Raw genomic sequence first — 25,635 nt, 5'->3', positions numbered from 1 at the left:
AGTGCGATGGGAGCTTACCGCCATTCACAGGGTGCAGTAATCATAGGTAGCCTTAGATTGTTTGGACTTGGCCCTACACATATACATCTTACGCATGAGAGGCAATGAAAAATTACAATATACGTCCACGTTAAAATTATTAAACTTTTATAAAATAAAATAAAAATTTCAGACGTTTTTTCTAATTAAAATTTGAAAAATTTAGGGCACAATAAATTTATCTTAAATAGATTATATGAACCAAGACATATGAACCTTTTTTTATTTAAAAATGTGGCTTGATGCTGACCTATTACGAATAAAATGTGAGCAAGTTGGTAGCTACATTAAAAAAAGGATTTATCTTCCATCTTCCCTTAAACACTTAAATTTCCCATCATCTTCTTCTGGAAATTTCTTCATCCTATATTCCTTGTACAAAATCCAGTCTCATTAGGGTGTTAATAATGATGAAGATTATCTAGTTCGTACAAGATCATATCCACGTATCGAGATTATTAAGCGAGGACGAACTTGATGTTGAGGTATTTTTGCACTAACTCATTCGTTTTTATGTTTCTTCTAACAACGTTGCTCTTAGTTTCACCGTTGGTGATACCGGAATTGCCGCCCCCGCCGTTGATACTTCTCTTCATTCCTGTATTGTTAATGTCGCTTCTTGTTTGCTTGGCCTTATCTCCATCAAGATATCCAAATATCGGCATAGCTTCCGTTTGAGGTAAAAGCATATTATCTAATTGTGGTTGGATTGAAATATATATATATGCAGAAATGTTTACTGTGTATCTACGATGTTACTTTTTTTTTTGCTAATAATGCATTTTTTGGATCCTCAATGGTGTTTGTGATATCATTTTTTTAGATGAAATTAGTAACAAGTAGAGAAAAAGAATGTAACAATAATACTTTACAAGTTGCTGATAGTAAATGTAAACTTCAAGCTACCTTAGGAAATTGCAAAAGAGATAATAATGGATTTTAAATGTAATTTTTAATGATTTTAATGCATATTAAGCAATAAATTAATAAAGGTAGAGAGGATTTGGAGATTGTTTTGAGGTTCCAAAAATAATATGTAGTTATTTAAGAAACTAGAATAATAATACAAATTTGACCCAAAACCATTTCCTTAACCAATATGTAAAGAAAAAAGAGAAAACAAGTTATGCATATTGAATATTGTTTTCCAATAGGATTAAGAAGGGAAAGGTGGAAGTTGATGCGGTGGAGCACTGAGGTGAAGGTAGGGAAGGAAGCTTTCTACAGAAGAGTTTTTTGGGTTAAGGACAATGGAGTGACACAGGTAGTGTGTATCAGCTGTTTGCATGGTTTTTTTTTTTTTTTTATAGCGCAAGGTAAGCTTAGCTACTATCTTGAGGTTATTAATGCAGAAGTTTGATTTCATATTTCAGGCAATGACATATTAGGATAAAAGATGTTTTAAGATAACTGGCAATCAATTATTTTGGGCCTTCACATAGTTCTTGTATGGTTTTAATAGAGATGCTTAGTTTAAAAGTTCGTTGAAATAAAGTTTATAAATTAGTTCAAGTTGACTATGCATGGTCCGTTCTACCATTGGCTTGATCAAAAGACACGTGTCAAATTCTCTTTAAGTATGCTGTGAGATCCGCAAAGTTACATGGTCAATTTGTATTATAGTACAAACATCTCTAGCCACAATTAAATAATAATAATTAAGAATCCAAAATTATTTAGGAAAAATAAGTTAAATGGTCAATTTGTATTAGATATTATAATTATTTAAGTTTTTTATGTAATTAATATTTAAATATTATTTATACTTAGATGTTGCAATTATTATACTTTATTTTTATCAAACTAATATTTAGATACTACTTTATATTAATTTATCAAATTAAATTAAAATTATTACTAAATTTATCATTAAAAATTTAAAAATTCTATAAGTGAAATCAAATTAAAAAAACACTTTGAAAAACTTTGGAGGGTCAAACACAATTTTTTTCTTTTTTTTAACACTAATTATAATATCAAAATAAAAAAAAATTTAAAAGAAATTTTACAAAATTTAGAATTGGCCCTGCCTCCCCGCCTCCGGTAATAATAATAAAACAAATTGCATGACATGAAATTTCTTCAAACTAGTCTGTGTTGATTGTGTAAATTATATTTATAATATTTTTTATAAGATTACTTTTTTTTTAAGTTTTAATGGATTTCTTCAAAAAATTCATTAATAAATTGAAAAAGTAATGTAATTACAACATATTTTTAAAAATATTAAACTAAGATGTTGTTTGATAAATTAAAAAAAATTAAGTGCTGAAAAAATAAGTGTTTGAAAATTTTAATTATTAAATTTAAGTTACAAAATTTGTTCGATATATTAATTAAAATTAATTATATAATATAATTAGATTGTTTGATAAATACATATTTGAATTATAAAAAAATTGTATTCTATATTTTATCTTTAATTTTTAAATATTTCACATTCTTCTAAACAAAAAAAATTAAATTTTAAATGTAGAGTTTTTATGGGATAATATAATATTAAAATAAATAAAATATAATATAATTAATTTCAAATATTCTCCATTAAGTTAAATTGTGGCTCTTATGTAATTATTTTCCACTTTTTTGTAGAAAAAATTCTATTGAGTTGTTTTAGTTTTGGATGATCAAACATGTATAAAACTCTACAAATTTACTGATAAAAAGATATATCAATAAATTCAATGAGATGAAACACATTAATAAATTTATATAGGTAGAATTTTTCAATGATTTAATGAGATCATCTCAAATAATGTGTTAATGTGTTTCATCCCATTCAATATTTTCAAAGATATATCTCATTGAATTTGAAAATAGCGATTTCGAAACATAACCCAAGTATCTAAAGTTTTAGATATGAAATCTTGAAATCGTTTAAACTATTTGTTTAGGATATACAGTTGATATAAAAGTAGAATTGTATTGGATTGATTTATATGTATAGTAATATCATAATGTTTAAGTATGTATATGATACCGATGGACACTAAGACTTAATAATGTAAGTGTGATATATGGATTTTCATATTTTGAATAGAAGAGAATAAAATTAATCATCATAAAATTAGAAAGTTCCTAAAGCAATCAAAGGATCCACATTTGATTATATGTTAGGGATGTTTGTTTAGTATGACTGAAAATGACAGGTTCAGTCTAGAATCATGCCCTTTTCCATTTATATTTGTTTAAAATGTCCGCTACCCTTTTTAATTTGTTGGAATAAAAGAAAGCAACCCAAAATCTCTTCTTATTATATATATATATATATATATATATTCAATGCTCATAAATCTCCCATGTCTATTTTTTTTACTTAATGGTAGGGACGTTTAGCATTAAAGCCATTGAAGAAAGGATTTCTTTCATTGATGCGTTTAATTTGAAGTTTAATTGGCTATTGTCGAGAGGGTCTTATTGACTTCAAGAGGATGTTACTGGCATTCACAAGAAGGTGTACATTATCGTAGATGGCCTTTGATTGATTGAATTGTTTATACTATTGATTTGGGTGAGGTCTTATGCACATAGATCTCATCATCCAACTATATATACAATTGTATTATGTTGTTGTACAAAATCCATGCAACATTTGCTGCTATGCCAAGGGACGGAAATAATAAGGTTGTTCATAGAAAATTGTTAAATTTGTGTGACCTGAATTTCATTACCTGTAAAAGAATTAAAATAAGAGAATCATGCCGCATAAGTAGAATCTATATAGTCGAAACTCCTCTTGTATCATACGTTTTTCAACATTAATTCTACCTGTGGTTTTTTTATCGAAAGGGTTTCTACGTAAAACCTGTGTGTTCTTATTTTTCTTTATTTTTGCTATTATTCTATTATCATTATCGGCATCTATCATAACAAAAACTATATCTAATAAAGTTTTTTTTCAAAAAAATAATTAAATTTACTTATTGTTTCTAAATGTTCATAACTAAATTAAAAAAATTTTACATCAATTTCTTATTTATAAAAGTTTTTCATTTGACCGATAAAAGAATTGCACTAAGTCAAACTTTACCTATCACATTATATACCGTATCAAAATTCATATATGGTTTTGAGATTGTGATATAAAAATTTTAGCATGTTCAATAAAGACTAATAGTTTTTTTATTTTTTTATTATATATTATACACTTTAAACCAACAACTTCACAAAGTTGTAATAAAAACGTGTCAATTTAGTTAATGCTACATGAACAATAAAAAAAACCAATAATTAGCCATCGAAAGAAGAGTTTCTCTCTTCTTTTTCTCTCCTAAAAGTCAACATTAAAGATTTTGCAACATTAATTTTTCTCTTACAATCACTCACTAAGGAAAAAATAACCCTTCATTTTTTTTTAAACATTAATCTCAATATAGATTATTATCATATATATTTTTTTGATACAATATCTACAACTATTTATAATCCCTTCTTAACCCTAAAATAAGAAAATAATGCGCTTCAGTAAACAAAAATATTTACGTACACGTTGAATATTTATTCTATATGTCGACATTAAAATTATCAAACATTTTCTTTATTAAAATTTAAGGGTGAAGTTAGAATAAATTTAGATTAATTTAAAAGATTATGTGAACCAAGACATTCGAACCTTTCTTATTTAAAAATGTGCATCGATGGCGACCTATAACGACTCAAATGTAACATTGAATCGAGCAAGTTGGTAGCTACTTTGGAAAAAAAAAAAGAAAAAAAGAAGGATTGGCCCTTCCATCTTACCTAAGTCTACAATTTTCCATTATCTTCTCCCAAAATTTTCTTGGAAATTTCTTCCTCACAAAATCCCGTATTAGTATAGTATTAGATTATCCCGTTCCTACAGTATCATATCCTCGTATCCAGATTATTATGTTGAGGTATTTTTGCAATAACTCATTCATTTTTATGCTTATGCTAACCACCTTGCTCTTAGTTTCCCCGTTGTTGCTACCGGAATTGCCGCCACCGCTGTTGATATTGCTCTTGATTCCTGTTTTGTTAATGTCGGTTCTTCTTTGCTTGGCCTTATCTTCATCAAGATCTCCAAATATCAGCATGGCTTCCGTTTAAGGTAAAAGCATATTATATATATATATGCAGAAATGCTTACTGTGTATCTACGATGTTAAATCATTATTTTTTTTTTATTTTTTTTGAATCCTCAATGGTGTTTTTGACATCATTTTTTAGATGAAATTAGTAAAAAGTAGAGAAAAAGAAAAATTAAAAGTAAGAAAATTTTACAAGTTGCTGATAGTAAATGTAAATTTCAAGTTAACTTAGGAAATTGCCAAAAGAAATTTATGGATTTTAGATGTAATTTTTAATGATATTAATGCATATTAAGAAATAAATGAATAAACCAAACAGAATATTTAACACTCTTTCGAATATATTTAAACCTAGAGAGGATTTGGAGTGATTTCGAAAATTGCTTTGAAGTTAATTTATTTATTTTCAGAATTGTATCTGTGATTGAAACGGTTAAGTTATTAGTTTTCGGTCCAATCGATTTGTCTAGTTTAATTGAATATATTATTAAAAAATTAAAAAAATAAAAAAAAATATAGAAAAAACTAGTTTAACAGATTCAATCAATCTGACGGATCAATTTAATCGATATATTCACAAACCAATCAATCCAGTCTCTTGTTCCAAATCAATATTTTAATCGAAAACAATGCTTTATCCAGCAAATTTTTTATGTTTTTTTGGTGTGTGTTGGAATATTTCCACCATTTGTGTTTTTATTAGTGCATTATCGATATCTTCAACAGTTGATAATAAATTAAATTGATGTTTTATTAGAAAAATAAAAAATATTTGACTAAAAAGCATTTCCCTTAACCAAATTGTGAGAAAAAAAAAAGGAAAAAGAGAAAAGAAATGATCATTGTAATATTTTAACATGTTAATCATGTTATTCATTGAATATATACACTAACTAAATTTAAACAATAAAATAAACATAAACATAAAGACAAAGCATGGTACTATTTTAGTCCCAACATCTTTGGTCTCTAAATTATATTTAATAATAATAATAATAAATAAATAAATAAATAACAAATTGCAGGACTATAAATCTCTTAAGAATTTTTCTATATTTCCAATACATATAATAAGCAACAAAGATATAGTATAAAAATAGTACAAATTTACAAAAATATGTTTCTATACTTAGAAAATGATTTTCATTAGTAAGGAAAATTTAAACATTTTAAAAATCGAGTCAATTTATAATATTTATGATAATATTTTTCCCAAAAAGTATTTGCGCTCTTTGTGCGAGACGAATCCGAAACATTCTCAGCATTCAATTAAACGATCTTCTATGGTATTTTCATACCCTGAATTGCTTCGAGCGTGAGCTCGAACAATCACAAACCAAACACAAAACAAGAAACGGTTCAAGTACTTTCAGTAGGAAAGTATTTTTCTCAAATAAAAACCGGTAGAAATTACAATTATCAGAAAATAAATTCGTACTACTTTTTTGCAAAATAGCAATATATAAAACTTATGTGTGTAAATAGCTCTACCAGTGTTTATAAGGAGAGATAAGAATCTTTGTTCAATAAGGGTGATCTAAATAATATTTATTTAATTAAAAAATAGTCTCCTAAGGGGGGCAACACACCTTCAAATCCCCTTAGGGTTGCCACCATTCCCATGTTATGTGAGGCAAATTAGGCGTCTCATGTATTAAATTTAATTATATGTATTTCATTTACTTTTGACATAGTATTTTATAATTTAATTCAACTCAATATATATTTTCTATTTCTCAAAATAAATATTAATTAATTAATTAAATTAATTTTTCCACTAAATAATTTTATCAATCAATTTTAATTCCGTTAAAGTCATGACAATTTTACCATAAAAGAATATATGAGAAAATATATTTAATATCAATACTCAACAAATTCATAGTGACTAATTAATTTAATTCTATTTTCTAACTTCAATTATTTAATTTTAATTAATTAAATAATAATTTGAATATCTTAAATTAATTTTCAAGTCATTTCTATGCTTAGTGAGAAAACACATTCATTTGTGAATGTGACCCAGTTCTCTAACTTCATCATTTCCATTCATTTTTGTTTATTTGATTTTACATGCAATTCATTTCTAATTTCTACGAGCAAGTAGAGGAACCGATTTGATATATATAATTAGGACTCAAATAATTTATAATTAAGTTTTAGCTTTTCACCTATTAATTATAATCTTATTCGACCACAAAATCATTCCATTATAGTATTATGACTGCGCTCTCACTAATTACATACCATTACGAAAGTTATTTAATCAACATTCGTCTAATAACCTTGTCATAAGTGTGTTACCCTCATAAGATATCATTAATCTATTTGGGATAAATTCGTTCTCCCAAAATGATCATATTTTATCTCATGATAATAATTATATCTTCTTTCATTAAAAGTTAATTATTATCAAATAGAAAGCAAGTCATTTATAATAAGGACAAATAACTCTTGGTCACGTTTAGTTTTCATATATCATGCAATGTCGATGAGAGAGTGTCGTTTACCCATTAGTTGAGCTATGAATTTCACTATTATGAACGATGTTACATATTGCAGAAGTTATATACCCAAAGCACCAACTTCTGAATCTTTATCTATTTGAAATCAAGATTTTACTTATATCAAATTATACGAGTCACGCATATATAATTAACCATTCACTTAGGATTAAGATATGTCATAATCTGAGCATCACAAGTGAATAAATCCATAAACGGATCTAGAATCTATTCTACTTGAGCCATGTGATCTATACTGTCAGTCCAGTCAGTCACATCTATATTTCTATCTTCTGGGAATCATCCGCTCCAGTGTTCAACACAAAACATATCCCTAATTAGACTTGATATACAGCATATTAGTTTTTCAATCAATTTGCTTATTTTCGATTAGACTAATGACATGTTTAGGTTTATCTATTAATACAAATTGTCTTTCCATATTATGATCCGACAATGTAATATCTCTTAGTATTAGTTAAACATTAGATAATCTATGAGTCAATATTTGCTTCCATTTTGCTTTGCATGCATAAACATTGAGGACGGTATACAAAAAGTATTAGTGTAATTAATGGATATTTTTATTACACCAATTTGTTTGAAAAATACAAGTGTACAAAATGAATATACTATACTCAGGGCACCAGGTCCAACAACATATGTTAACACTCGTGTGGTAAAATAATTTAAACAACACTACATGACATGATAATGATACACTTTACAACATAAAAGCTAGTATCTTTCTATTTGTGGCTCTTAGTAAAGTTGAGACATGACCTAAGTATCTTCAGTAAAAGCTTTGAAAATGAAATCTCGAAATCGCTTAGAATACAGTTTAGGATCCACGGCTGATATAGAAGTAGGATCGTATTGAATTGATTTATATGCATGTTCAAGCTTTTTGGTAATGTCATAATCTTGAAGTATGTCTATAATGCCGAAGGACAATATGACTTTATAATACTCCCCAGTTTGTTCTCCTACAAGTTGTAACTCACATTCAGGTTTTCTTATAGTTCTTTCTACTCGTGCTGGCATATTGGCTCCCAACACCATGTTAGCTTGCCTGCAAATGTTGGTTTGGTTTTTAATATCAAAATCCTAAATCTTAATATAATAATCATTTGCCTAAACAAGCAGAAGCCATGGTCGCTAAAGAGGCTAGCTCAAGTAACACCATGGTTCCTTCAGATCCTTTTTATGTTAAAGGTCTCAAGTTCGAGCCTAGCCTTAAGCTTGCTTTGCAGCAACCACAGCTTTTACGTTTTAAGGCATCAAAAGGTACTCCCACTTTATGAATCATTAGGAATTTCGATAAAGTAAGGAGACAAAACTCCGATCGAGGACAATATTAAACTTGTTAAGAGTCCAACTCTCAAAAAATTGTACGAGTTCCTATCTAAAGGGTACATTATATGATTGAAATAAAAATATAAGACTATATTTATGTGTAGAGACATTTCACCTTTCAAGGTCTAGTAGAAGTTGATCAGAAGTTGATCTAGAATGAAGACTACTTGATTCATTCCTAGGATCGCCTACAACAAAGAAAACAAAATTTTGTTAATTAAAATAAAAAATTGGTTTAGTGCATTATTTGGGGCTTGAATTCGACAATCATTCGCATATTAGAGCTTGAATTCTTTTTTTTTTCCAATTTAGGGCATATTTAATAAATCATTGAAAATTTTCATTTCATTAACTCACACACTCATGGAAGGGACATACCCACACCACACATGCACACATTATATTCAAAGGGAGCTACCTAAATAAAGGCTTGCCACTACTCCCTCGAAGGTTTGAACCCAAGCAAGTTCTATAGGTAAACCCGTAGCCACCAGGCCAATCAAGGGCGTTCACCAAATTTAATATTTTCAATGTGTTTTGTAATATTTTAATATTTTACTAAATATAAAATTTTCAACAAAAAAAATTTAATAAAATAAGTAGGTAACTAGCTGCTTATCCATTTATGTAGAAACTATTAAATTAATTCTATTTTATTAAAAATTTGAAATAAAGTATATTTTTTTAAAAATATTCAAATAACTTATTTATATTTTATCCAAAATAATATAACATATTATATTAATAAAAAACTGAGAAATATTATATTAACAAGACTAAATTATAAAACAATTATCTTTCAAATATCAGTATTTATTTTATCAAACAACATAATTATATTATGTGTTTAAAATTTTGTGGTAAAAATGTAGTATTAGTTTTTTAATGCTTAAATTTTTAGTTTATCAAAGACAGTGTTAGTTCCTGAACATGACAATTATTCCCACATTGAGGCCTGAATAAGCAACTATTCACACATCGGGCCCTAAAAATTTTTTTTCCTCTAAGTTAGTACCTGAACTTGACAATTGTTTTTACATTAGGACATAAACTTGTTTTTGTCCAACCTTTTTTAATGAAATATTAAGGACTAACTTAAAAAAAAACTCAAACCTTATCTGGAAGCAATTGCCAAATTTAGGGACTAACTTAAAAAAAATAAATTTGAATGCAAAAACAATTACCAAATTTAAGTCTATAGGTCAATAACCTTAAAAGAGTTTCTAGCGGAGAAAGTAGGTACTAAGCTTCAAATACTTTAGAAAAAGATGAAAGATGATGAGATAAGAGTACGTTTTTCACATGGAATTAGCTCTCCATTACTTGAAATTTCTCTGAAGTGAAGTCCCACCAAAAGACTGTAGTCCATTGTTCTAACTTGTTCAAGAAACTCACAATCCCTATTTATTTGCCTGTGAAACAAAATGAGAAAATGTGTTTAAATCAAAGGCTTTTGAAGGAAATTTGAAAAAATATATTTGATGCATTGACATCGTGTTGCTATATAGTTCATAAACATGTTTAATTACTAAATGTTAAAAGAAACAAAACATAAAACATAAAAGCAAAACTTATGTTTTACCAACAAAACTTATGAAACCAAGCTTTCTGCAGTTTGAATATGAAGTTCAAATCAAGATCTTTAAGTATAGTTGTACTATTGATCTCGGATTCAGGCTTATTTGTTACACGCCCTAATGAAGATCCTTTTAAGTCAAAGCGTGTGTGAATCGTATATTCGGAGCGTAAGAGATTCCCCATGATAATGAACCGCACCTGAATTATCAATCGCTTTTAATAATTTTGGAGTTGATCTTTATATACATAGATGATACTTAGAGGGCAAAAGAACTATGAAGGCGTTTGTATTAGGTATCAAATTATATTTTGTCCTTTTTATTCAAAAAATAGGTAAATTAGTACCTATACATTAGATTAAAGAACAAATTGGTAATTTCTGTTAAAAATTCACTCATTTCTACTATTAAAATCTGGCATAATTAACAGAATGACCAAAAAATGGCACATACATGCCACGTGTACATCATGCTTTTGCATAGGGACTAGTTTTTAACAGTAGAAATGGATAAAAATTTTAACAAAATGGCCAATTTCTTCTTTAATTTAACGTATAATAACTAATTTACCCATTTTTTAAAATAGAGAAAGCAAAATATAATTCAACTCTTGGTACAAATATTTTGTACTTTTGGCTGGTTAGAGTGCATGAAAATATTATATACTAACCTTTCTTTGTATGGCACCGGTTACCTTTACACAGTGCAAGCCATAATATTTTATGACTAAACTGTTTTCGAAAGATCGAACATGGTTATAATAGGCTGCAAGCATCTTTAAAAATACCTACACAACAAAAATCCTTCGATTATTACAAAAACCTAAACATTGCCTTGAAACTAAAATAGGGTCTGAAGACACAAAGTAAGCTCACTTTGACTTCTGCTTTTTTCATGGTTTTGATCATGTATATGTCATCATCAGTCAAGTAAAAAAAGCTACCACTTTTGCCCGGGGAAGATAGCTCCCTTAGTGCATCATTTCCACAAATAGATAGCATGTAATCTGCAGGGTCCACCTTGAATAGTTTCCTCAATGACCTTTACACAAATAAATGGGATTAGGTATGGTAAAAATATTAGGAAACGATTGTATTAGAGTAAATTTTGTTCACTCTACTTATAAAATAGTTAAATTAATCCTTATACATGTTCATTTATTTTTATTATTAAAAACTGGTCTCTGTATAATAGAGTGAGGTATGTGTGGCATACCACATTTAGCTAAACCAGTTTTTAACAATAAAAATAGATCAATTTACTCTTTAATTCAACTTACAAGGATTAATTTACCCTTTTTTTTAATTTAACTTTCGTAATACTTTTACCTATATCTTTTATTTGAAAGTTTTTGCATGTTTCATGCAAAGTTGATGTTGCATGTTGTGATCATGATGAGAAAAGTATATAATATATATTCGTATATTATGTTACCTGAAAACAACTGGAGTATAATCTTTCCATTTGAATTCACAAGATTGATGTGGTGGAGTATATTTACTACCTTCCGGTGGAAACCTTGTCCAAATTTTCTCTTTAGGGTCAAAAGCCGAAGCCTTAAGATCAAGACTTGTAGGTGGTGCAGGTCTTCCTACTGAATGCCTATGTCCAAATAAATAATAATATGTGAGAAAAACTCCATTCTTTTTTTCATTATAGCATACAAGTATCAGAGCTTAAAGAATGTTACCTTATTCCCAATTGCAAGTTGAGCATAAGTTCATAGTTCTTATGTCCTACAGATATTTTTTCACCTTGCCTATTACCAGGCTTAGGTACCTTCAATGGTAATAGAGGGTTGAACTTATAATTTGATTCTGCAGGATTTACACCATAGAACTCACAATCCAATTGTCTACTCATTTCAAAACTATTGAAATCATTATCATTTTCGCCCCATAGATTCATTTTATCAAATGGTCTTTCTAAGACTAAGCTTCCTCTTCCATCAATCGACGGTCTCCTCGATTTCTCCGCGTTGTTAGACGAATACGATATCGCTAATTTCTTTTGTGATGGCAAGATTGGTACCTTTTCACCAGGGGAAATTTTGCAGTCAGCTAATTGGTTATACACAATTTTAGGATCCCATTCAACATCATTTGAAGAAGATTCTGATGGATGATATGTACCATTTTGTTCATTTTCTTCTTTACTCCAATATCCAACATAAAAACTCCCATCAGACAATTGGTATGTACCATTACCTTTCGGCATACCATCTTCCCAACATCCATCATACTGATCGCCATTAATCCATACAAAACACCCATTACCATGAATCACCCCATTCTTCCATTCACCATCATAATGATTCTTGTTATGCCATTGGTATTTCCCGATTCCATATCGTAAACCACGGCGCCATTCACCTTCGTACCAATCGCCATTAGCATAATACTCAATGCCATTACCATGTTTCAAGTTCATTACCCATTGTCCTTTATAAGTATCCCCATTCGATCCAACATATGTACCAGTACCATCCATGTACCCACTTTTGAACTCACCTTCATATGTAGCACCAGATGGCCATCGAAACCTTCCTCTCCCCATAGTTTTGCCTTTATGCCATTCTCCTACATACATGCATCCATCAATCCAATAATATTTGCCTTGACCTTCAGGGAAATTATCACACCATTGACCTTTATAATACTCCCCATTAGGTAGAATTTTCTCTGTGAAGTATGCTGCCTCAGAGATGGTGCAATTTTTATCATTGTCTTGAACAGCATTGATGCTGGTGGTGGTGGTGGTGGTGGTGTTAGTAGCTGTTGCATTTGCTAAAGCTATTGTACCAAAAATGCTATTTGCACGTTTCTTTGCTGCATGTGTTTTGCGCAAAGTGGCCTCCCATGCCCTTGAAACAGTACTATTCTCCTTGTTCAACATGTTCATCATGGTTGCTATTGAATGAAGATGTCATACTATTGTGGTTTCTTCAATGATACGAAAAGAACTAATAATCCTAAAAAGAAGGAAAAAAATGATGAAGAGAAGTGTGAAAAGAGCAAAATTCTATGAATCTTACAATGTTTTTCTCTCAATTTTTCATTGTTTTTCAATGAAATGAAGCGAAAAAAACGATTGACCAAAAATTTTCCTCCATTTTTTCTCTACCTCATAAAATAAGATTCAATTTTATGAATCATTCATTTTTTTAAGGCTAAATATTGAAAGTCACTACTAATTTAACATGCATGGGTCTTTATTTCTGTTGTTCCAAGTGCAATTCAACCAACTTTCTATTGAATGGTTGACAGGTTACAAACAAAACTTGGGTATATGCTGAGTGAAGCAAGCAGAATTATGGGGTAGATGGGATGGCTACAAGAAGATGATTATTGAGTGTGACAATCCTTGTATTTGGTTGGAAATATTACAAGATTAAAAAGATGAGGATACGATCACCCACTTACAACTATTTGTGGAATGTCTTGTATTGTAATGAGTTTGATTTCTCTTACACTCGGACCGAGCCATTATTATAGTAGTAATGTCCATTAATTGATAACACTTTGTCTATGATTTCCAACCTGTCTAATGAAGGTAAGTGAGGACTGTAATTTTCTCCTTTGTGTGATTAAAAAGGTGACTTCTTCATCTCTCTGACTTTTGGAAGGACTAATGAAAATGAAAAAAAAAAACAAGTTTTATTATTTTTAGAGTTACTTTAAAAAATAGTTCTACCGAATTTTATAAAATACATATATTCCTCCTCCTCTTCTTACCTTCAAAATCGAAGAACAAGTTTCTTTTATTTGGTTTTGTGCCAATAATCCCTGTACTCTTTTAAATATACATTTTTTGGTACTTAATTTCTTGATATTTTTGTACAATTAGACACTTGAACTTGGTTTTAAGATTTAAATTAATACCTAAAGCTTATTTTAATCCAATTAAATAACTGAACTCGACTTTTTAGTTCAAATTGGTACTTGAAATTGGTCTTTTTGTCGAAATTATTACTTATTATAAATGATTTATTTGAACCAATTTGAACTATAAAACTAAGTTTAGGTACTAATTTGAACAAAAAAGTTAAGTTTCAGTACCTAATTGGGTTGAAAAAAGTTTAGGTATTAAATTAAACTTTGAAACTAAATTTCAATACCAAAATGTATATTTTCCTTTTTTAAAATCCTAATTTCAATTCAAAGGTTGACGGAATCCATTTCTTTGTTAATATAAATTACATGGGATTTGTTTGTACCTCATAAAATAATTGAATGAAAGTTTATTGTTAAGGCAATAATTATATTTCCTTGGAAGTAAAAAGAATTTTAGTTCTTGTGTTCGATTGATAAAATATAATTACATAGAAATTTTGTAATTTATATTTGATAGTAAAAATTGTAATAATAGAACTACATACTTTAAATCCTAAAATATATATTAATTATCATAAAAATTATCAATAATATTTTAGAAAAAAATTATAAACAAATAACAAAATAGGTCGGACAATATTAAGGGTGAATTGATATTTCAAAAGAGTAAGAAAAAAAGGTTGACACAATTATTTATAGTGGTTCGTCCATAATTACCTACTCCACTATTTTGATATATTAAAAGACTAGAAGTTGTTAGGAGAAAAAACTAAGAATATGTGAAAAGGTATTTAGGTCAAGTGTAGGCACAACCTCAAACAGAAATTTACACAGGTAAATAGAGCATTTGGGAAAAGTGAAGGGCAGCAATAACATGCTTATTGAAATATATAGCATAGGTTGATACAAATGCCTAAACAAGAAAACCAAACTACAACACCATAATACCATCATCTCTGTGAACATAATTGCAAGGTCCTTCACACCTTTCACCACACACCACAACACTATCAATCAAACAACATTTTGGAGTTTGCTTCCATTGTTAACCCACTCATGACTTACCTTAATTTCATTCTTGTGGATGTGAAGCAAATCTTTGATTCAGTTATTAATGTTGTTTGGGTTTTGAGTCTCCAACCAAATCAAATTTGAAGTCTAAAAAGTTAACATTGTTGTTTTTTTTAAAAACCCTAATTTCTTCTCTCTTTTTTTGTTTATGTTTCTAAAGTCTCAATTATTAATATCTTCAATTACCATAGTTGCTATTGCAAAATTTATAATATTGTTCAAAATATGCTTTCGAAAAGAACTTTGCTATAACATTTTTCTTGTTAAATTTTTCTTGTTAAAGGATGTAGAATGTGGAGGGATTGAATTCGAAATTGACATAACAAAAATCTTTTGACATTACACAGCTCAATTAACACAAGTTTATTGTATAAAAAAAAACAGTTTGCTTAGCACTAGATTTCGACTACCAAAAAGAGTTTTGAAACAGTCAAAGCAAAGCTGAATTAGTATTGACCAAACAAAATCGATCAATTGGATCAGTTGAAATGATAATCGGTCAAGACACGGGTCCAATGAGGTGTAAAATTAATTTATCTACAAATCGATACAAATCAATTGAATTAAATTTCGTATATTTTTTAATACTATTTTTAAATTTTGTAACAGTTTATTTGCTTTGAATCACCCAAACCGATCCCATCAATAACCATTGACTTGACCACTTCAACTACCCAAACAATTTTGGGCCTAACAAATTCTAACTTGTTTCCAACCTTTTAAATTACATTGGAAAATGGAATCAAGTATCCACTTGAGATTACCTAGCTTTGAGATTCTGAGACCAAGTTTTTCAGGTATTTTAGAGGAAACTACAAAATAACAGAACATTAAAGATTTGCTTCGTAAAAATAATAATAATTTGATAGAAAAATAATTCTGAAATATAACCGGTGCATTTACAAATCTCTTTTTCTCTATCCTACCAAGCACAGCCTAATTCGATTTCTTATTTTAGGATGACAAATACAAGTGCATTCATTCTCTGGTTAACACAAATCCCAACTCAAACCCATTAAAACCATTTATCAAAGGTAAGCAAGCATGAACCACTACAATAGTCGTTAACAGAGATGGCATATAAAGAAAAGGTGGAACTGACCCGTGCAAATGCAGCATAGTAACCGACCATTCTAGATTTCGTTTGGCAATACATATGGGGCAGGCATCCAACGGTTCTCTGGACCATATTACTTTAATACTTTATCGATCCATTAATTTGAGAAGGATGGCCTACAAAGCAATCAAAGCACCGAGATCACTGACTTTGAAACCGAAGATGAATTCTCAATGTATTCTAAGGCACATGTGATCCAGTTTATGTAATAAATGTTTTCGAAAGCTTATGCATGTCAAAAAGAAATTATGATGATAGTAACTTACAGGACACTGCTGGTATGACTTCAGCCCCTGATGTAGTTCAGCTGATGAAATTAGAAGCTTTACAGGACGAAATTCAACAGATTGATTGTGCCCTTTGTTGTCTATAAAACTAATCAATTGACATTGTAGAAGGTGTTCAAATGCCTGCAAAAATTAGAGTGGAATGCCATCAAATGCATTGCATGAGATTAAGTGTTAAGAATACCAACTTTTCCACTTAGAAGCTTGTTTAAGAGAATTATACACACCCGTAAACAAACATTTGCTGCGTAGTAGTCAGAAGTTTGGAATGAATCATGTATGCTCTTGTATTCTGACATAATGGAAAATGTGCAAGTAAATAATACCTTAATGGTAGTATTTTTAAAAAAAATTAAAGTAAAAAGACCTCTCCAGTCCCTCTCAATTTCAAAATTGAGCAAATTAGTCCCTCTCGAAAAAATTGGAGCAATTTAATCCCTTTCAATTTCAAAAAAAAGCAATTAAGGACTATTAATCACGGCATCAGTGTCTTCCATCAATGTACATCATTTTGATTGGTATAATAACAAATTTAGTTTTCAATTTTTATATATTGTCATTTTGGCCTTAATTCTGAAATTTTCAACAAATTCAGCCTCAACATTTACACAAATGTTGCGGGATAAATTTGTTAAACTAGGACCAAATTGACAGAATGTATAAACATTGAGAGCTATATTTGTTATTATACCAATCAAATTCATGTACAATTGATGAAAAACATTATCGTGATTGTTCTTAGTTCCTCACTTTCGAAATTAACAAGGATTAAATTGCTTTGATTTTTTTTTAGAGGGACCAATTTGCTCAATTTCAAAATTGAGAGGAACTGAAGAGGTCCTTTTACCAAAAAAATAATAGTAATAACAATGAAGGTAGTGAAATGAACCTGTCATAACAGAATAGAAGTTATAAGAGGTCTGCTCCTTAACTTCCAACCTTTTCATGCATACCATCATATAGAGTTCCAATACAGAGCAATCTGCTTTACACAATTTCAAAGATTGTTATGTTTCTAATAAAATTAAATAAATCAAAGATGGAACTCATCTACTTGTCATGCTTTATCTTACCCTGATTTTGCAACTAAAACTGCACGGCGATATGGCATTGCTTTTAAAATTGCTTCAGATCTTACTTGTGTCATGTGAAAATAGAACGTCCATAATGGCAATGTATCGCAAAGAAAAGAGAGAAAAATAGAACACACTTATTTTTACGTGGAAACACTTTCAGGAAGAACCACAGGCAGAGGAGAAGAAAATTCACTATGTCGAATTCGAATGATACAAGAGGAGTACAAACTGCGTCTATTCATAGGTTTAAAAAACCTTATTCTAATCAACATCTAATAGAAGTAATGCCACAAATCCCCCTATCTTGCCACTCATATTTTATTTTTAACATGACTTTGGGGCACACAACTCTAACATGTCAAATGTTAGAAATTTAAATTGTCAACTACATTTAAAGATGCCCCATGTATTTTAATAATACTTATATCAGTTTGCACCAATTATCTGTTCAAAACCATCAATACTCTATACAATGATGTAAGACTTTCAAAGAGTTAGCTAACTAAGATTAATTAATGAAATACTAAAGCATTGCAACAATACTCCACCAAAAATCATCAACGTGACACAAAATGCCCAATGGAAGTTGAAGCCATTTGAAGGATTTCAGATGATTATTTTTTACAAGATAATGTTCTCTTTGAACATCTAAACATAAAAACCCGAGAAACAACAATCTAAAAGTTGGGAATTTCAGCATGAAAAAAAAATGACCAGGAAGTCTGAGATGAAGCTTGCGACAGATGACAGTTTGCTTTAACTTTTCACAAATCCAACAAAAGTCTTACAAGGTAGTCATTGTCCATTGTACTTGATTACAAGTTTCAGTAGATTATTCACATGAAAAAGTTGGAGAAAAACTAAATTTTATACCAGATTAGCTTTACTATTAAGAAACAAATTTGAGACAATTTGACCTTATGAAAAGCGTGCTACTCTCAAGCAGGAGTTATTAAATATTCCTATATGCAAAAAAAAAAAAAATGAAATACAGTACCAAATAGAGAGGAAAGCATATTTAAGTCCTCGTACCTCTTATGCTTTCCAACTTTAGCTGCCTCTGGTTGCTGGAAAGTGCAGTTTTGAGGTTCCCAAGTGAAAGGAACCCAGCATTCAAATCCATATAAGAAACAGCTTGAAATCTAGAATCAATTCAACATTCATATTAGCTTATCATAAAACATTGTAATTCTAGTAGCTTATGTTTATATAAAAGCCTGTATTTCCAGATGCAAGAAGCAACACTTACAGAAACCTAACCAGATGACCAATTGTGAAATTGAAACTCAAATAGGTATCAATCAGTTCTTTGAATCTCTCATCTGATAAAATTTTCTGTAAGATGTCAAGGAATTCATCACTCAGTCTGGAAGAACAGATCCTTGGAAATATACAAGTAAAATATGTGTAATCTTAGGTGCATAAACATTTAAGTATCAACATATAGTTAAAATTAATTAATCTTTACAAATTATGTATCCAAAATTGTAAAGCACCTTAGGAGCATGCATAAATATTTAATGTATGCTTTTATTTATATATATAACAAAGGGAAGCCTAAATTCAAAGGTTCTGCACCTAAAGGTCATATATATTCAACCTTATCCCTACTTGTTTTACTGTTTTCTAGATATAAAATATAACAAAGACAATAAAATCTATCAGGCTGTAGTGTTTTATTGTTATTGATGACTAACTGGAACATAATCTTGTTTAGTTTATGGAAAGACAGATATGAGAAAGCTACAGCATATCGGAGGGAGAAAGGGGAAAAATGATGAATTGGATCAATTCAGGTCAAACTGTGATTTATTTATTGGAAAAAGTAAAATAATTTGTTTGCACAACATATACTTGTTTCCAACTATAAATTAACTCTCTAATCTGTATACTATAAGGCCATTCCAATATAAGCATTCATTACTAAATTTAGAGAATGTAACTTCTATATTCAGAATTTCATAAGAACAAACCATGAGTATATTATAATTAAGATTCAATTTGTTCTTAAAATGAGGGAATTTGGAAAGTCATTAAAAACATAATCTAACAGCCACTTCAAACTTTTCAAAACAGGTTCTGAAAATCATTGGAAATCTGTTCAGTCATGACCCCCCCTTCTCACCCACCCCCTTCTGTACTATACCATTATCAATTATCCAATCAAAAGAAAGTTTCAGGGAAAGGATACTTTTAGCCTTCCATTAAATTCAGCAGCGTAGTTGTGGGGAAGGCTTGAATCCATCGGCAAGGACAAAATGTGCTCCATGAATCTGCAAGGCCAAATTAGGCATCATCTAATGTAGCTCTTTCTTGAGCATAAGACACAATGATCTCCATGGTTAGACAAAAGAAAAATCACCTTTCTGTATCTTCTTTAGAGGGAGAAAGAAATAGCAGCTTTCTGTGTGAAAAACGAGATCTCACTCTTTTTTCAAGAAGCTGGTCAACATCCTATATGGCATGGACTAACATTTTAGGGCTTAAGGAAGTAAATAAATTATTATTAAGCAAACTGCATCTTTATAAACTAATCTATAGACAGAAGCTAAGCATCAATTCTCTAGTTAGTTTTCATCTTTCAGCAAGTAAAAGAATTTTATACAAAACTCAGCAAAATGAAACAATGAAAGACAAACCATAAATGCTGTAAACAATAAAAATTCAAAAAATAAAAAACTTTAAACACACCAGTCGACAGCTCACACCAATGACAACAGCTTGTGAATTCACGGACTGCATTGCATCTAGCAAGCTATAAAGTAATCTTTGTTTTCCCTACAAAAAAACAATTAGACAAAGAAATTCTGTTTAATTGCTTGATTGAAAATTTTAAAACCTAAATTTTTTTTCCCAAAATAAAATTATTAATATGTTATCTATGGTCCACACCCTGAAAAAAAAGGAGCTTTTACATTTCGCATTATTATATAGAATAATAGAAGATCCTAACCTGAGCAAAAAAATCAAATTCATCAAGCACAAAAATAATCGTTTTATGTGCTAATCCACATTCCCTGTAATGATAGACACTATCAGTTTAAAGATAATTGGAATAGATTTTGTTTCAAGAAAAGGCAAATCAAACGCCCTCACCTTAACATTGCTATCATGAACTGGGAGTTGTCATCAAATGATGCCTACAGAAATCATTTCATAATCAATATAAATTTTAGTTAGAAATGACATTGACCTCAAATAGATATACACAGTACCACTTTCGAGAACAAAAGTTGATGTTCCATGCATAACTGTCGAGCAATTTCCTGAAAGACAAATAACCATTGACAAATAAAAGATAGTATCATGAAAGTTTTAAGACAAACTAATTTAATTGCATGACTTAGTAAAAGCCTTGGAAGTAAAAGCCTTGGAAGAAAACTGATGGTTGAACAAAAAATACGTTAGGTACTATTATTAACAAGTGACAAGTTGCATATGCAGATAATAGAGAAAAAACAGATAAGCTCGGCTAGTAATATCATCTAGCTAACTAGCACAAGACCAGACCTAGTATTTTTTTCAATTCAGTGCAGTTACTATATGCCCATAACTTGTTGAGCTGCTCACCAATCGTCATTGGATAAATTCCATTCAGATTTCTTCAATGTGTTAATGATTTATTTATGGTCTAGACCTACATATTTTCCATTAGAGAAACTTTTAAAATTAAGTGCATAGTGATATTGCTTATCCACAAACTTGCTAATCATTCAATGTACTAACTTCTCATTGTTGCCTCAGGAAGTAACAATCAAGGATCCATCTATTTTTCAAGAAATTCCCCTATTAATATAGAAGAGTTGTAAGAATATCTCAGGTCTGATAATTTTGTGCAAAAAACTACCCAGTTTTAACTGTGGGAAACACCTTTGCACTGTATAAAAAATGTATGTATCAGTGATTGCACCTGTAGTCCCCAAACTTTGGGAAACATATCATACCAGTTCCAAGAGTTCAAAGGGTCAAATGTTAGTACATATAGTTCTAGCATTACAATTAAACTTCCCTCTAACAATTCTTCTATAAACCAACCACTAATTTCAAGTTCCAACTGCCGACAGCATTGAAAAATAGCATAAGAATTGCTATGTTGAAAATATTTATTTTACAACCACTACTTGAAATGGTGGCCACCAAAACCACTAATGAGCCATGTAGGCCTAGTTTCAAAATTAAACAACCCCTTCCCTCATCAGCTAATATTCCTCTTAACAGACAAAGAAATAAATTTATCTTTTTAAAATTCAATATTTAAAGAGAACCTAAACTATATTTTATAATAAAAAAAGGAATAAAGAAAAATTTTAAGATTATATTAATTTTACTTTTTCAGAAAATATGTATATTAATAAAAATTTGGATAACAATCTTCTAATACTGCAGTTTAATTAATTTCAAGAAATAATAATAATAATTTCTCCCATTTTTCCTGCTCTTTCCTTTTTCTTTTCTTCTCTTCAATCTCCCTTTGTTCTTTTTGACCAGAGGCCAACAACACAGACTGAAGAGCCTCTTCATTATAAGGATGGAAGTTAATAAGTGACTTTTTGAACTACTGAATCAACATGAAATGCAACCAAAACTTGGGGAATTGCAGGTGCAATTTTATCTGTTTTATGCATAAAGGATACACTTTACTCAACTAGCAATTTAGTTATATGAAAGCATACTTTCTGCATGAATCAAGTTTAGCATGAGATAAGACCATACACAGTATCACAGGTTTAACATGCATAATGAGAAAAATTAGGGAGTTGATAATTCATGATCATGTAATTCAGTACAACAAAGTATAATGTAGGAGTAGGAAAGTTGTGAGATATCCACCTTAAGTGCACAATTGTCATCACTATGCAGAAGGCCATTCAGTCTAATCTGCATCAATAGTCGAAGACAATATAAGATGAGAACGCATAATATGCGTATATGTATGTATTTTGAAGCATTGTGGCTTTGCAGTTTAAGGCACTGCAAACAAGAATAAACTGAGCTGGGACTTCTACATATAATCACACAATCATACATACAAGCATAGTTGATTTGATCCATACAGTTTGTTTATGCTCATGGAAATGAAAATACTAGTATGATGCATATGGTCAAGGCACCAGTAAATGAGAAGACTTGCAGTTATTGAAGTGATCCAAAGATTCCTAGTCTACCTAACAAAAAATCCTCTCTCATCACATCCCCTAAAAACATGAATGAAGGGATTAGTTCCAGAAAATAAACAAATTTACCTTAGAATGCATTCCAATGAATATCCAAAACATAATTTCATCAAAATAAAAACTTTAAAATTCATTTCCTCGTTTCCAAAGAAACTAGATCAATTAAACTTTTACCTTATTATCTTTTTTCTCCACTACTACAGCCTCAGGAACAATCTTCCGTAATACTGAAGAAAATAAAATAAAGCAAGAAATTAAGAAGCGTAGCCATACCACTGATATTGCTTCAGGATATTGCTGAAGAAGATCGCTGAGAACAAGTTCCAAAACCTAACAACGCGGAAAAAAATACAAAAAGAAAATTGTTCGTTTAGAAGAATGAAAGAAAAAATAAATAAAAAGGAGTTTAATCAAAGATGGTGGTATACCGCGACTTTCCCTGACCCATGAGGACCAAGAAGCAGAATCGAATTATTGCATGCTTCCGTAACTGAAGTGGAAATTATAAACTTCAACTTGCTGCGAAAGAGAACAAAAGGAATTTAAGGGGAGAAATATACACATTTATTTAGGAATAAGAAAAAGTCGTTTATTATGTTCATTTTAAGTGAGTGGAAGATGGATAAAATTATAGGGAAAAAAAAAAGCAGACCTGTAGTTACTGTCAGGAGAATCGGAGAGGGGTCGAAAGATGAAATTAGGGTCAGAGAGACGAGATCTAAGGAGATTTAGAGCTTTCTCAGACGGCTTTTCTTTCTCTTTTTCTCTTCCCATTGGTTTTTTTTCTTTGTAGGTTGAGATTGAGAGAAACCACCGTGGAGCAAAGATATGTATAATTACGAATAACTCCTAAAAAAAGGAGTAAATTAAGGGGAAAATGAGAGACAAAGGCCGTTTGGAACCAACAGCGACGGCGAGGGTCCTGTCTGAGAGATAGTGAGACAAGATGAGTTTGGGCGAGGGAAAGAGAAGCCAAAAGGGGGAAGAAGAATGGATTTCCCGCCACTACTCCAAAATCGTGTCTTGGGCTCCTCCAACTTGCAAAGACAGGTCCAATTTACGGTGTAATAGAATAATAATCTTATAAAATGGTTAATTTCTTAAATTTAAGATTTAATCCTTATATTTCAATCACTTATGTACGAGTATATACGAGGGTTCTTTCTCGTGACATGTAGCTTCGTCACCTTAAATTTAATATTTAATCTATATAATTTAATTTTTAACATAATTTAATTATTAATTTTCCAGACACGTGATTTTCTCAACTAAACTTTCATTTTTTTCATTTTAAAAAATGTTAAATTTCACCTCTGATCACTTTAATATACTTAAATTTGATATTTAATTTATATACCTTAATTTTTAATATAAACTAGTCTCTATATTTTTATAATATTATTAATTAGTCCAAATCTCGTTACCTTTACTGTTAAAATATTAGATGGTCATATATAGTTTGAATACCCTAAAAGCTTTAGAGAAGAGTTAAATTTCAGTTTTAGTCTTTTTATTATGTCTAAATTAAAGATTTAATTGCGTCACTTTAATTTTTAATTTAATTTGGTTCCTATAGTTTTGTAATGTTATTAATTAGTCCAAATGGTTATTATCATTAATTTCTCGATTAAAACATTATGTAGTTATACATAATTTGAATACCTTAAAGGATTTTAGAGACAAATACTTAACTTTTTTTTTCTTTTATGTTTGCCTTACTTCTTATTCTTTTTCTTTTTTTTTTAAATTTTAGGATGACTTAATTGATTTTTAGGGATTATTTAAAAATTCTCAATAAATTATAAATTTCTAACCATGTTTTATAAATATAGAAAACTATATAAAATAACTAAAATGAAAAAAATATTAAAATTAAAATTATTATAAAAATTTTAGCCAAAAATTATTAAAATATTATAAAAGTTTTGAAAAGTTTTTATAAAACTATTAAAATATTAAATATCATCAAATATCATAAAAATTTAAAAAACTACTAAAATTATTAAACATTACAAAATATTATTAATATGTTATGAAATAATGAAAATATTAAATAAATATTATTAAAAACATTAGAAATGGTAGATAATTATATAAAAATAATTAAAATGATACAAATTAATAAAAAATATAAAATTTTATTGAGGGTATAAGAAGTTGTAAAAGTTTAAAAAAATATATAAGAAAATAATATTTTTTTATTATTTTATTTCGAAAGTTTGGATTAAATTTTAACGGGGATCTTGAAGTGTGATGATAATTAGATTTGGATGGAGCGTTTAGTGAAGAGTCTGATAAATAATGAAGTTAGTATTTGATGGTTTAAGGAGAATGGTGATGATTTACGGAATTATGCGAGATAGCATGTGTGAAAAAAATAATTTTTATTAAAAAGTTTTAACAATTATTAAAATATTATAAAAAATTCAAAAAATTATGAAATATATACAAGTTATTAAAAACAATTAAAAATTAAATTACAACTCTTTTTATAAATTTTTATTATTTTTAAAAAATTTTATATAATTTTAAAAGTCAATTAAGTCCTCT

The 25,635-nt window shown here is 29.3% G+C and overlaps 2 protein-coding genes and 1 long non-coding RNA gene across 5 annotated transcripts; 1 reads left to right on the top strand and 2 right to left on the bottom strand.

Annotated features, from left to right (window-relative positions):
• Positions 1-248: 248 nt before the first annotated feature.
• Positions 249-3,824, top strand: LOC121212137 (uncharacterized). 3 transcript variants are annotated; one of them, XR_005907341.1, is made up of 3 exons: positions 249-718; positions 1,194-1,303; positions 3,376-3,824. It is a non-coding gene; the product is annotated as an uncharacterized lncRNA (long non-coding RNA). The 3 variants fall into 3 exon arrangements; XR_005907340.1 differs by lacking the exon at positions 3,376-3,824 and adding an exon at positions 1,413-1,853; XR_005907339.1 differs by having other exon boundaries at positions 256-718; positions 3,366-3,824.
• Positions 3,825-8,168: 4,344 nt separating this feature from the next.
• LOC107935528 (phosphatidylinositol 4-phosphate 5-kinase 4) lies at positions 8,169-13,540 on the bottom strand. The gene is made up of 8 exons (XM_016868136.2): positions 12,218-13,540; positions 11,962-12,129; positions 11,403-11,568; positions 11,198-11,314; positions 10,533-10,726; positions 10,244-10,362; positions 9,066-9,138; positions 8,169-8,666 (listed from the first exon to the last, which is right to left on the bottom strand). Exons 1-8 carry the CDS (start codon positions 13,429-13,431, stop codon positions 8,378-8,380), a joined length of 2,340 nt encoding a protein of 779 aa, XP_016723625.2. The 5' UTR covers positions 13,432-13,540; the 3' UTR covers positions 8,169-8,377.
• Positions 13,541-16,268: 2,728 nt separating this feature from the next.
• Positions 16,269-24,134, bottom strand: LOC107935553 (origin of replication complex subunit 4). Its single transcript, XM_041084366.1, has 16 exons — positions 23,738-24,134; positions 23,514-23,604; positions 23,359-23,415; positions 22,742-22,789; positions 21,127-21,177; positions 21,008-21,051; positions 20,865-20,928; positions 20,603-20,689; positions 20,274-20,365; positions 20,103-20,184; positions 19,161-19,246; positions 18,944-19,053; positions 17,725-17,817; positions 17,063-17,127; positions 16,815-16,958; positions 16,269-16,664 (listed from the first exon to the last, which is right to left on the bottom strand). Exons 1-16 carry the CDS (start codon positions 23,857-23,859, stop codon positions 16,635-16,637), a joined length of 1,266 nt encoding a protein of 421 aa, XP_040940300.1. The 5' UTR covers positions 23,860-24,134; the 3' UTR covers positions 16,269-16,634.
• Positions 24,135-25,635: the final 1,501 nt, after the last annotated feature.

Source organism: Gossypium hirsutum, chromosome A13 (assembly GCF_007990345.1).
Source record: "Gossypium hirsutum isolate 1008001.06 chromosome A13, Gossypium_hirsutum_v2.1, whole genome shotgun sequence".
Taxonomy (NCBI): domain Eukaryota; kingdom Viridiplantae; phylum Streptophyta; class Magnoliopsida; order Malvales; family Malvaceae; genus Gossypium; species Gossypium hirsutum.
The sequence above is the reverse complement of the archived record's forward strand: the minus strand, read 5'-3'. Positions and strand labels throughout refer to the sequence as shown.

What these genes read in the sequence shown, in the direction of transcription:
- LOC107935528 (XM_016868136.2), bottom strand. Translation starts at nt 13,431, where the DNA reads ATGATGAACATGTTGAACAAGGAGAATAGTACTGTTTCAAGGGCATGG. An exon ending in TATACTCCAGTTGTTTTCAG is followed by an intron (nt 11,569 to 11,961) that starts GTAACATAATAT and finishes ATTTGTGTAAAG; the next exon opens with GTCATTGAGGAAACTATTCA. An exon ending in TGGTTTCATAAGTTTTGTTG is followed by an intron (nt 10,363 to 10,532) that starts GTAAAACATAAG and finishes TTTGTTTCACAG; the next exon opens with GCAAATAAATAGGGATTGTG.
- LOC107935553 (XM_041084366.1), bottom strand. Translation starts at nt 23,859, where the DNA reads ATGGGAAGAGAAAAAGAGAAAGAAAAGCCGTCTGAGAAAGCTCTAAAT. An exon ending in ATGGGTCAGGGAAAGTCGCG is followed by an intron (nt 23,416 to 23,513) that starts GTATACCACCAT and finishes CCGCGTTGTTAG; the next exon opens with GTTTTGGAACTTGTTCTCAG. An exon ending in AATTTGATTTTTTTGCTCAG is followed by an intron (nt 20,690 to 20,864) that starts GTTAGGATCTTC and finishes GTTTTTTTGTAG; the next exon opens with GGAAAACAAAGATTACTTTA.